This window comes from Chaetodon trifascialis, chromosome 7, assembly GCF_039877785.1.
Source record: "Chaetodon trifascialis isolate fChaTrf1 chromosome 7, fChaTrf1.hap1, whole genome shotgun sequence".
Lineage (NCBI taxonomy): Eukaryota > Metazoa > Chordata > Actinopteri > Chaetodontiformes > Chaetodontidae > Chaetodon > Chaetodon trifascialis.
The window spans coordinates 22,249,971-22,262,237 of NC_092062.1; the positions used below are offsets into that span (position 1 = coordinate 22,249,971).

Here is a 12,267-nt window from a genome sequence, read left to right on the forward strand (position 1 = left end):
ATTGAGTCATTTAGAAATTGTTTGCACTTTCCAACAACACTGTTGTTAGAATGATAGAGGAAAGGCAGCAGAGGATGGTGATCGCAGAATCAAACTTAATTGCTGGCCATGGTGCTCTGCAGCCAGTCGGTGAAGATGCAGACCTGTGAATGGAGACAGGACGAGGTTTGTTAGTATGGACAGCCAGCGGCAAATATGGTTCATTTCAAACAGCTACATTATTTGTTATGAAGAGACATTTTAGGTTTACCTTGGCGTAGACACCAGGATGGTCCCTCTCAGCACATCCGTAGCCCCAGGACACAACACCCTGCAGCTCACCGTTGCAAATGACGGGGCCACCAGAGTCACCCTGAGAACAGAGAGAATAAGAACAATACACAGATTTTAACTTCAAATAACTTCAATACTGAAACGGAAAAATGTTAAATGTGAAGAAAATGTTGCACTGGTGTGGGACCAGGACCTCTGCAGAGTCCTCTTGTTACATACCTGGCAAGAGTCCTTGCCTCCCTCCAGGTATCCAGCACAGAACATGGCATCAGTGATCATGCCAGGGTAGGAGTTATCACAGTCACTCTCAGACAGGATGGGGATCTGCAGACACTGCAGCTTGTTGCCATCAACAGCTACAATGTGAAGAACAAGGTACAGATGGGCAAAGTTTAAATTGGATTACGCAAATGGAAACAAATGTTGCCCTGAAACATTCTGTTGAAATGCAGAAAATGTTACTCACTGGCACTCTGGGTGTCGCCCCAGCCAGAGACTGTGCACATGGTGCCAGCAGGAGCGCAGCTGGTGGGCAGAGGCACAGGCTGCACATACTGGTTGAAGACGGCGGGCTGGCTCAGCTTGATCAACATGATGTCATTGTTGATGTTGTAGGAGCTGTATCTTGGGTGGCGGATGACACGGGAGGAGCGGATGAACTGCTCGGTGTTCTCGTTGACCCTGATGTTGTGCTCTCCAAGACGCACCTCAACACGGCTGGAGAGGAAAGAGAGGATCAGTGCAGCCGTGTTTCTTGATGCCCCTTAAAATCAGTTTGCAACATGCAGCACTTTTGTCTTTAAAATATCAAGGAGTGACATACGACTTGTAGCAGTGAGCAGCAGACACAACCCAGTTCTCATTGACCAGGGAGCCACCACAGAAGTGGTACCCAGAATTCAGAGACACCTGGTGGGGCTGGGAGTGGCGTGCGCACTCATACCCTCCGACGATCTTGTCGTCCTCGGCGGCGACTGAAAACACACAGGAGGCCAAATAGTCAGAGACCCATTGAATGCTTTGGTTACTTCAGTGATGAGAATTAATGAAAACAGGAAGAAAGACACAAGCTTACAAGCAGCTCCGATGAGCAGAAGGAAGACCAGAGACCTCATGGTTGCTGTTTGATCCTGTTGATGAGAGACTTCTCTTGGAGTCCTGGTTTATATAGAATGATTCCTGTCCTCGTTCCCTGCTGAACACACCTCCAAGATTACTTTTGACCAATCAACATCCTGGAACGATGATTTGTGGGTATAGGAAAAGCAAATATTAAGTTTGCTGTGGGGTGAGCTGCACTGACAGATTGCATGAGTGAAATTGTATTATTGGTAAATCTTTCAAATAATTTAGTTGTAAAGGAGGGACAATGGGCAAACAAACAAAAAATCCTGATATAGCAAATTAGTGTATTTATATGAATAAGCTTCTTTCATACAACATGGATTGATTGATCTTTGAATTCATGTATGTCCTTTATATTAGTTCCCTCAGCAACAAAAACTACAAATTCATAGCTCTCATTTCATGAGATACTTGATGCTGTGAATTGTCTAAACTAAACACTAGCATCTGGTTGCATCTGGATTCAGCACATAATGTGCTAATGGTTAACCTTGACATGGATGGATTTGTCCTGTGAAGACCTGGTTGCAGCTCTGCAGGTGGTCTGGTTCACAACCAAAAATGTTTCTCACGGGAGAAAAAACCCATGTGTCTTTAGATAGAACACCTAAAAAAATGCTGATTCAGTGAAATGGCGAGTCAGCACCAAAAAGCAAAAGCACTTAATCGTAGAAAACTTATGGTATGTTTAGTATCCCTTTTCATTTAATAAACTTTAACAGGGATCTGATTTTAACCTCACTGTCAAGTGACTGACTTTTAACTTCTTTTCTGTCTTAAAAGAATTATAACTAACTATGTGATAATGAAAAACAAAAAAAACTTCATGATCACACAATTGATTATCCTGATATCTGGGTGAAACTACAGCGCTGTTCTGTCCACTATGTACAGTATTTTGTATTATTTTGTATTTTGTAATCAGTTTTTTTTCTCACTTTCATAGGTGCTCTTAAATGACACTTTCAGATGCTTATCCATATACTTTTTTGCAGTAGTGGCTGTTAAATGTTGAACAGCAATTGGAAAAATGACGTGGACTCCAGTATTATTTGCTTGTATAGTAATTATCTGATTGAGTTGACCATAAAAGTTCAGATCTCTGAATACCTGAATTTCACAATAAGATTACGCTCATTGTTTCCCAGTCACTATATTAGGCTTGCTATAATGAAAACTTTGTTTTTACATGTAACAAATAGCGTTGAGAAAAACAACCAAACCAGCAGCCAGAAAGTCATATGTTGTGCTTAGATTTCCGCAATTAATTATATTTGTCACATTTTAAAAGAAAGGGTACCTCGGTCTCAGTCTAGTCTGGGTTTCTTTAATTCAGTTCAATTCAATTTCATTACATAGAACTAATAAAAACAGGAAGAAAGACATAAGCTTACAAGCAGCTCTGATGAGCAGAAGGAAGACAATAAGGGGACAACAGAAGTTGTCTCAGGACACTTTCCATATACAGCTGGTACACACTCCAGTCTTTATCTACAGAGACCCAACCATTACCCCATGAGACAGTGGTGAGAAAAAACGTCCTTTTAACAGTCAGAAAACCTCAAGCAGAACAAGGTTGAGAGAGGGAAAGTGAGATAGAGAGAGAGGGGATGGGGTGGGCGTTGGATAGAACTGCAATGACAGCTCGAAAAGCAGACATTTAACTAAAAATAAAATATATATGAAATACACACACACACACACACACACACACACACACACACACACACACACACACACACACACACACACACACACACACACACACACGTACGTAGTGTCTAAGTATATAACCGATTTTAACACAAGCTGCAGTATTTTCAGCATGAAATTTACACACCATATCTCTGAAGGAATTGATGGAACAAATGATCAATGCTCTTTCTTGCACTGTTTGTGCTGCTGGTCGAATGGACATCAGCGAACTCATATTGTTTTCATAGAGATGCAGCATGTTGTGTAGTTGATTTTATAATAACAACATTTGTCATTTCACCAGTTTGGATGTCCAAAAAAAGGGGTAAAGGTTCAGGATAACCAGTAATTCCCTTGTTCCTACTGTATGTTTATGAGCATGAAATTATAAATATTTGGGGAAATATCAAAGCATGGTTATGAGCATTGTGATGATAATAGCATGATGTAGGAAGACACAGACAAAAAAGCAGACAGAAAAACTGTGTTTCAGTCAAGGTGAAAGACTTTATTGAGTCATTTGGAAGTTGGCTGCACTTTCCAACAGCACTGTTGTTAGAATGATAGAGGAAAGGCAGCAGAGGATGGTGATCGCAGGATCAAACTTAATTGCTGGCCATGGTGCTCTGCAGCCAGTCGGTGAAGACGCAGACCTGCGAATGGAGACAGGCAGAGGTTTTTTAACATGGACAGCCAGCGGCAAGTATGCTTAATTTCAAACATTTATATTCTTGATCATATATAGCTATTTTCAGTTTACTTTGGCGTAGACACCGGGCAGGTTCCTCTCAGCACATCCGTAGCCCCAGGACACAACACCCTGCAGCTGACCGTTGCAAATGACGGGGCCACCAGAGTCACCCTGAGAACAGAGAGAAGAAGAACAATACACAGAATGATATGAAAATGAACTATTTCAATTAACTTCGATACTAAAATTGAAAAATGTTAAATGTGAAGAAAAGGATGCACTGGTGTGGGACAAGGACCTCTGCAGAGTCCTCTTGGTACATACCTGGCAAGAGTCCTTGCCTCCCTCCAGGTATCCAGCGCAGAACATGGCGTCAGTGATCTTGCCGGGGTAGGAGCTTCTACAGACGCTGTCAGACAGGATGGGGATCTGCAGACACTGCAGCTTGTTGCCATCAACAGCTGCAATGTGAAAAACAAATAATAGGTGGAAAAGGTTTTAATCAAATAAAACAAATGGAAATGAATGTTGCCCTGAAACATTCTGTTGAAATGCAGAAAATGTTACTCACTGGAGCTCTCAGTCTCGCCCCAACCAGAGACTGTGCACATGGTGCCAGCAGGAGCGCAGCTGGTGGGCAGAGCCACAGGCTGCACATACTGGTTGAAGACGGCGGGCTTGCTCAGCTTGATCAACATGATGTCATTGTTGATGTTGTAGGAGCTGTATCTTGGGTGGCGGATGACACGGGAGGAGCGGATGAACTGCTCGGTGTTCTCGTTGACCCTGATGTTGTGCTCTCCAAGACGCACCTCAACACGGCTGGAGAGGAAAGAGAGGATCAGTGCAGCCGTGTTTCTTGATGCCCCTTAAAATCAGTTTGCAACATGCAGCACTTTTGTCTTTAAAATATCAAGGAGTGACATACGACTTGTAGCAGTGAGCAGCAGACACAACCCAGTTCTCATTGACCAGGGAGCCACCACAGAAGTGGTACCCAGAATTCAGAGACACCTGGTGGGGCTGGGAGTGGCGTGCGCACTCATACCCTCCGACGATCTTGTCGTCCTCAGCGGCGACTGAAAACACAATGGAGGCCAAATAGTCAGAGACCCATTGATTGCTTTGTTTACTGCAGTGAGGAGAGTTAATGAAAACAGGGAGAAAGACACAAGCTTACAAGCAGCTCCGATGAGCAGAAGGAAGACCAGAGACCTCATGGTTGCTGTTTGATCCTGTTGATGAGAGACTTCTCTTGGAGTCCTGGTTTATATAGAATGATTCCTGCTGACCACACCTCCAAGATTACTTTTGACCAATCAACATCCTGGAACGAAGATTTGTGGGTATAGCAAAAGCAAATATTAAGTCTGCACTAACAGATTGCATGGATGAAATTGTATTTTTGGTAAATCTTTCAAATAATTTAGTTGTAAAGGAGGGACAATGGGCAAACAAACAAAAAATCCTGATATAGCAAATTAGTGTATTTATATGAATAAGCTTCTTTCATACAACATGGATTGATTGATCTTTGAATTCATGTATGTCCTTTATATTAGTTCCCTCAGCAACAAAAACTACAAATTCATAGCTCTCATTTCATGAGATACTTGATGCTGTGAATTGTCTAAACTAAACACTAGCATCTGGTTGCATCTGTATCCAGCACATAATGTGCTAATACAAATTCATAGCTCTCATTTCATTTTTTCATTTCATTACACGATGCTGTGAATTTTCTAAACTAAACACTAAACATTGATGAGTACACTTTATATATGGGGCTGCATCTGGATTCAGCACACAATGTGCTAATGGTTAACCTTGACATGGATGGATTTGTCCTGTGAAGACCTGGTTGCAGCTCTGCAGGTGGTCTGGTTCACAACCAAAAATGTTGAATGTGACTTTCACGGGAGAAAAAACTCACGTGTCTTTAGATAGAACACCTAAAAAAATGCTGATTCAGTGAAATGGTGAGTCAACACCAAAAAGCAAAAGCACTTATGGTATGTTAAGTATCCCTTTTCATTTAATAAACTTTAACAGGGATCTGATTTTAACCTCACTGTCAAGTGACTGACTTTTAACTTCTTTTCTGTCTTAAAAGTCATCTGATAATGTTTCCATAACATTGTTCCAATGAAAATAGATATTGAAGTAAAAAGAATTATAACTGATGATGTGATAATGAAAAACAAAAAAAAACTTCATGATCACACAATTGATTATCCTGATATCTGGGTGAAACTACAGCGCTGTTCTGTCCACTATGTACAGTATTTTGTTTGGGCAGGTTGGGATTTGTAGTCAACTTTTTTTCTCACTTACATAGGTGCTCTTAAATGACACTTTCAGATGCTTTCCCACATACTTTATTGCAGTAGTGGCTGTTAAATGTTGAACAGCAATTGGAGAAATGATGCGTACTCCAGTATTATTTGCTTGTACAGAAATTATCTGATTGAGTTGACCATAAAAGTTCAGATCTCTGAATACCTGAATTTCACAATAAGATTACGCTCATTATTTCCCAGTCACTGTATTAGGCTTGCTATAATTTAAGACTCTTGTATTTGCATGTAACAAATAGCATTGAGAACAACCAAACCAGCAGCCAAAAAGTCATATGTTGTGCTTAGATTTCCACAATTAATTATATTTGTCACATTTTAAAAGAAAGGGTACCTCGGTCTCAGTCTAGTCTGGGTTTCCTTATTCCAGTTCAATTCAATTTCATTATATAGAACTAATAAAAACAGGAAGAAAGACACAAGCTTACAAGCAGCTCCGATGAGCAGAGGGAAGACAATAAGACAAAACACACACGCACACACACACACACACACACACACACACACACACACACACACACACACACACACACACACACACACACACACACACACACACACACACACACACGTTGTCAGTCCCCACAATGTGACTGTGTAAACAGATTTTTGTCCCCACAACGTGATAAATACCTGGTCACACATACGCACACATGTAGTATATAAGTATATATAGCCAGCCCAGCTGTAAACTTTATCAAAATGCAAAGTTTTAAGCCTTAAATGTAGAGAGGGTGTCTGCCTCCCAGACCGAGACTGGTGTCACATCTGTCAATTCCTTACCTGCTGCCACTCTCCCTCTCATATGCTCATCTGCTCAGCCAGCACTCTTCACTGGTCAGCCACACCCACCTGCTCAATCACCTGACACATACCTAGTACTCATCACTAATCGACCCAGCTTGCCTTTGACCTCACCTGTTCTTCTGTCTCTTAGTAACTACCTCTGCTTTGTGTGCTTTGTGATCCTGACTACGTCTTTTGCCTTGCCCTGCCTGAATCTGATACTCTGTGAGACTGTCTATTGTCTGTTATACAAAACACTTCCACAAATGTGCGCTCCGAATGGGGCACCAAGCCAGGCCCAACCAAGAGACTCGTGAACTTCCGGGTTCAGGTGGTGCTGCTAGTGGATCCTGGTAATACCCGTTACAACTGGAATATGGTTCCACAGGAGAGGAGCTTGATAGCTGAAGTCTCTGGCTTTCTTTCTGCTTTTGGAGCTATCCTTGTGTGCGTGTGTGTGTCTGAACTTGGCGATTCCTCTGCAATCACGTCTCACCTATGCCTGCTCCTTGTGCCAATCAGCCACCACACCTGCAGCCAATCCATCATCACCAGCCACAGGATAAAAAGCCAGATCTCCTCACCAGTCATCACTGAGTGTTGTACTCACTAGCCTGATAACACATCTCTGCGACTTAGCTCTCTCTGTGCTTTGATCATTCCCAAGTTTGTTTGCCTTGTCTGTCGTCTGAGTTACTAAATGTGTTTTCCTTGTGTCTCTGGATGATCTCCTCATCCATCAACCTACCAAGTCTGCCCAGCTCCAGTTCACCACCTGAAAACCTGCTGACTCACCCTACATGCCTACTCTCTCCTGGATCTGCTTGGATTGTCTCTCAATCTGTGATCAATATTCCCTTCTTTGACAAGAAATCCTTTCATTAGTCAGATTGTCAGTATCTGTGTCTTACATTTGGAGTCCAGTTATATCCTCAGCCCATAACATACAGACCATGCACTGTAACGTCACTTCTGTCTGAATTCAGTGACAAAAAGTTTTGGGTCATCCATCTCTTCATGTTCTGAAGACACACTTTGAGTTTGATTAACTAATTGGTTTCATCTGTCTTCATCAGGGACGGACTGACCATCTGGCATACCGGGCATTTTCCTGGTGGGCCGACATGCTATTTGGGCCGACACTCCACCACTTTTTTTTTTTTATTCTAAAGATTGGTCTGACCGGCCCATAATACCAGACAGCTGAACAGCGGCCTGATTGACATTGGGCTGGCCCAATCACATTGTTAAACACCAACCCCTTTCGCTTTGGTCCTGCCGGCGTAATGCATTCAGCGAAAAAACATAACCGCCGACTGGCCCTTGACACATGCTGGTCTGTGGCCCATAGGTTATTTTCTTCACTGACACGTGACGACCAATCATATCATCAACACATCAACACTTCCCCTCTTTTGCATCAGTAATGTAATCTGTTAGGATCTTCGAAAATGGAGAGAAGACGAGAAGGAGGTGTAGAGAAACTGTGAGACAAGAAGAAGCTGGCTCTTCAAGCCAACACTGCCAAATGTGCAAAAATTTCTGATATGTTTGCCATGGCAGGGGCCTTCATCAGCTCCCGTGGCCAATAACAGTGGTGGTGGTGGCGACATTGAACAGGGACATGCAGTAAAACCTGCGGTAAGCTGGACTGCTTTCAGAACATTTGTAATAAGGAAAGCAACCCAACCCCTTGGTAAATCTGATAATGATAAAACGTCAATAACATATTTTTGGCTAATGTTCTATGGCCAGGTTAGTTTGTATTCTAGTTAGTTTGTAATACCTGTATACGCAGGTATTTTTAAGACATTGTGTATGTAGCCCTCTCCCTCATTCATGTGTCATCATCCCTCTTAAGTTTTCAGTTTCTATACTGCTATTTTTATCGTGAAGATTGACCAATAATTAAATCTCTCTCTCTCTTTCTCTCTCAAACATATATACACAGAGTTCATTCAGGGGTTCAGCTACATTCATCCTTTTGTACTGGGTCACTTCACAATTTATTGAGTACTACTCTTGGAAGAGTTAGCATCTGATCCATCATTTCTCATCTCTATTCTTTCTTTTTTCTTCCTCCCTGAAACACATGAGTACACCCAATAGGATGAATTCTGCTTAAAGATCCATTACTGTGATGGAGTGGTGGAGTATAAATTTTGTTTTTCATTTCATTTCATTTCATTTCATTTTTCATTTTTTGATTTTTTCATTTGTGTTAATAAATTACACTTTTTGGAAGTATTTAATGTGTCCACTCTCACTGATTCCCGTTAACTCATTGCATGGCTTAATGTACGTGGTTTTAAAGAGTTGCACAGTTGGTATATACATTCAAGAGACCGAAAAGACCAAAAAGGTGTGTGTTATCAAATGTGGTTGGCCTGTCTGGTCCAAAATGCCAGGGCTGATTTCTTGTCCAAGTCTGTGCCTGGTCTTCATTCATAGATATAGCTGTGTGTCATCAGCATAGCTTTGAAAACTAATGGAATGTTTCCTGATAATGTTGCTAAAGAAAGCATGTATAGGGTGAATGGTATCGGTCCGAGCACAGAACCTTGTGGAACTCCATGACTTCATTTAGTTTTTAGGTTTCCAGGACTGCTTGTGTCATTTTTTTCTTGTTGTGCTTCAGAGTCTCTAAGTGAAAGGATTTCCTGCAACTTCAAATTGTCTCAAATTAGCTCCATAAGTATACTGGCTTGATGTGATTCTCTCATGATAATGATCTGTTTAGATAAGTCTGAATAAAATGAATAGAATTAAGTTAATATTAATTTAATAACCAGCATAACCAGTTAATTCACGTGTTTCTATGACTACATGTTTCTAAGAGCATGTAATTGTTAACATTTTGGGAAATATCAAAGCATGGTTATGAGCATTGTGATGATAATACCATGATATAAGAAGACAGACAAAATAGGAGAAAGAAAAACTGTGAGTCAAGGTCAAGGTGAAAGACTTTATTGAGTCATTTGGAAATTGGCTGCATTTTCCAACAACACTGTTGTTAGAATGATAGAGGAAAGGCAGCAGAGGATGGTGATCGCAGAATCAAACTTAATTGCTGGCCATGGTGCTCTGCAGCCAGTCGGTGAAGATGCAGACCTGTGAAAGGAGACAGGCGGAGGTTTGTTAGTATGGACAGCCAACAGCAAATATGGTTCATTTCAAACAGTGATATTGTTTATCATAAAGAAATATTTTAGGTTTACCTTGGCGTAGACACCGGGTTGGTCCCTCTCAGCACATCCGTAGCCCCAGGACACAACACCCTGCAGCTCACCGTTACACACAACGGGGCCACCAGAGTCACCCTGAGAACAGAGAGAAGAAGAACAATACAAAGATTTTAACTTAAAATAACTTCAATACTAAAACTGAAAAATGTTAAATGTGAAGAAAATGTTGCACTGGTGTGGGACAAGAACCTCTGCAGAGTCCTCTTGTTACATACCTGGCAAGAGTCCTTGCCTCCCTCCAGGTATCCAGCACAGAACATGGCGTCAGTGATCATGCCAGGGTAGGAGTTATCACAGTCACTCTCAGACAGGATGGGGATCTCCAGACACTGCAGCTTGTCACCATCAACAGCTACAATGAATAAAACAAAAATGCAGATGGGCAAAGTTTAAATCAGATAACACAAATGGAAATGAATGTTGCCCTGAAACATTCTGTTGAAATGCAGAAAATGTTACTCACTGGAGCTCTCAGTCTCGCCCCAACCAGAGACTGTGCACATGGTGCCAGCAGGAGCGCAGCTGGTGGGCAGAGGCACAGGCTGCACATACTGGTTGAAGACGGCGGGCTTGCTCAGCTTGATCAACATGATGTCATTGTTGATGTTGTAGGAGCTGTATCTTGGGTGGCGGATGACACGGGAGGAGCGGATGAACTGCTCGGTGTTCTCGTTGACCCTGATGTTGTGCTCTCCAAGACGCACCTCAACACGGCTGGAGAGGAAAGAGAGGATCAGTGCAGCTGTGTTTCTTGATGCCCCTTAAAATCAGTTTGCAACATGCAGCGCTTTTGTCTTTAAAATATCAAGGAGTGACATACGACTTGTAGCAGTGAGCAGCAGACACAACCCAGTTCTCATTGACCAGGGAGCCACCACAGAAGTGGTACCCAGAATTCAGAGACACCTGGTGGGGCTGGGAGTGGCGTGCGCACTCATACCCTCCGACGATCTTGTCGTCCTCAGCGGCGACTGAAAACACAATGGAGGCCAAACAGTCAGAGACCCATTGATTGCTTTGTTTACTGCAGTGAGGAGAATTAATGAAAACAGGAAGAAAGACACAAGCTTACAAGCAGCTCCGATGAGCAGAAGGAAGACCAGAGACCTCATGTTTGCTGTGTGATCCTGTTGATGAGAGACTTCTCTTGAGAGTCCTGGTTTATATAGAATGATTCCTGTCCTCCTTCCCTGCTGACCACACCCCCAAGATTACTTTTGGCCAATCATCATCCTGGAACAACGATTTGTAGGTATAGGAAAAGCAAATATTATGTTTGCTGTAGAGTGAACTGCATTGATAGACTGTATGGCTGAAATCGTATATTACAATTAATAAATTATTATTCCTAATTCTTTTACATTAACTTCTTAAGGATGGAAATTGGGCAAACAAGAATTAACAATGGCTTTAAAATGCCTGATCCTGATATAGGAAATTTGTACATTTATATGAAACAGTTTTATTTGTTTGACATGGATTGATTGATCTCTAAGTACATGTATGTCTTTTAAATTAGTTCACTTATCACTTCACTTCACTTAAAACTACGATTTTGTAGCTCTGGTTTCATGAGAAAGTTTTTCATGGTGCTGTGACTTCTCTAAACTAAACACTAAACATTGATGGTCATCCATAATGTATGGGATTGCATATGTATTCAGCACAGAATGTTTCTTGTAATGGTTAACCTTGACATGGATGGATATATGCTGTGAAGACCTGCTTGCTGCTCTGCAGATGGCCTGGTTCACAACAACAGTTGCTGAATGTGCCTCTGACAGAAAAACCAACCCACGTGTCTTTAGATAGAAGACCTCAAAAAATGCTGATTCAATGAAGTGATAAGAGAAAACAGCAAGAGACAAAATCACTTAAGTGCACAATTATTCAGTGAAATTAGCAGTTCGGACACTTTTCTTTGCACATCCTTAAAAGTGTTTTGGTTTTAGCTTCATTGTCAAACAACTGACTTTTAAACTTCTTTTCTGTCTTTGAAGTAACCTGATGATGTTTTCAGAACATTGTTTATGTGACAATGAATTATAAGCCGAGATAAAACTCTGTTGATCCCATGCTGGGGACATTAGGT

The 12,267-nt window shown here is 41.7% G+C and overlaps 3 protein-coding genes across 5 annotated transcripts; all 3 read right to left on the reverse strand.

The window, feature by feature from the left end:
• Window positions 1–95: 95 nt before the first annotated feature.
• LOC139333741 (trypsin-1-like) lies at window positions 96–1,388 on the reverse strand. Of its 3 annotated transcripts, none has more exons than XM_070966368.1 (6): window positions 1,349–1,388; window positions 1,097–1,247; window positions 746–990; window positions 493–629; window positions 251–352; window positions 96–143 (listed from the first exon to the last, which is right to left on the reverse strand). In XM_070966368.1, the coding sequence occupies exons 1-6, from the start codon at window positions 1,386–1,388 to the stop codon at window positions 96–98; spliced, it is 723 nt and encodes a 240-aa protein (XP_070822469.1). The 3 variants fall into 3 exon arrangements, with proteins under 3 accessions (XP_070822469.1, XP_070822468.1, XP_070822470.1); XM_070966367.1 differs by having other exon boundaries at window positions 740–990; XM_070966369.1 differs by having other exon boundaries at window positions 1,100–1,236; window positions 1,341–1,388.
• A 2,310-nt stretch (window positions 1,389–3,698) lies between these two features.
• LOC139334439 (trypsin-1-like) lies at window positions 3,699–5,004 on the reverse strand. The gene is made up of 6 exons (XM_070967321.1): window positions 4,965–5,004; window positions 4,713–4,863; window positions 4,356–4,606; window positions 4,109–4,245; window positions 3,854–3,955; window positions 3,699–3,746 (listed from the first exon to the last, which is right to left on the reverse strand). The coding sequence occupies exons 1-6, from the start codon at window positions 5,002–5,004 to the stop codon at window positions 3,699–3,701; spliced, it is 729 nt and encodes a 242-aa protein (XP_070823422.1).
• A 4,989-nt stretch (window positions 5,005–9,993) lies between these two features.
• On the reverse strand, window positions 9,994–11,287 carry LOC139334438 (trypsin-1-like). The gene is made up of 6 exons (XM_070967320.1): window positions 11,248–11,287; window positions 10,996–11,146; window positions 10,639–10,889; window positions 10,391–10,527; window positions 10,149–10,250; window positions 9,994–10,041 (listed from the first exon to the last, which is right to left on the reverse strand). Exons 1-6 carry the CDS (start codon window positions 11,285–11,287, stop codon window positions 9,994–9,996), a joined length of 729 nt encoding a protein of 242 aa, XP_070823421.1.
• Window positions 11,288–12,267: the final 980 nt, after the last annotated feature.

Excerpts from the sequence above, each read along its gene's own strand:
- LOC139334439 (XM_070967321.1), bottom strand. The coding sequence starts at position 5,004 with ATGAGGTCTCTGGTCTTCCTTCTGCTCATCGGAGCTGCTT. Across the intron at positions 4,246-4,355 it reads GGGCGAGACTGAGAGCTCCA|CTGTTGATGGCAACAAGCTG; the intron begins GTGAGTAACATT and ends TTCACATTGCAG. Across the intron at positions 3,956-4,108 it reads GAGGCAAGGACTCTTGCCAG|GGTGACTCTGGTGGCCCCGT; the intron begins GTATGTACCAAG and ends CTCTGTTCTCAG.
- LOC139334438 (XM_070967320.1), bottom strand. The coding sequence starts at position 11,287 with ATGAGGTCTCTGGTCTTCCTTCTGCTCATCGGAGCTGCTT. Across the intron at positions 11,147-11,247 it reads TCTGCTCATCGGAGCTGCTT|TCGCCGCTGAGGACGACAAG; the intron begins GTAAGCTTGTGT and ends TTGTGTTTTCAG. Across the intron at positions 10,251-10,390 it reads GAGGCAAGGACTCTTGCCAG|GGTGACTCTGGTGGCCCCGT; the intron begins GTATGTAACAAG and ends CTCTGTTCTCAG.
- LOC139333741 (XM_070966367.1), bottom strand. The coding sequence starts at position 1,388 with ATGAGGTCTCTGGTCTTCCTTCTGCTCATCGGAGCTGCTT. Across the intron at positions 630-739 it reads GGGCGACACCCAGAGTGCCA|CTGTTGATGGCAACAAGCTG; the intron begins GTGAGTAACATT and ends TTCACATTGTAG. Across the intron at positions 353-492 it reads GAGGCAAGGACTCTTGCCAG|GGTGACTCTGGTGGCCCCGT; the intron begins GTATGTAACAAG and ends CTCTGTTCTCAG.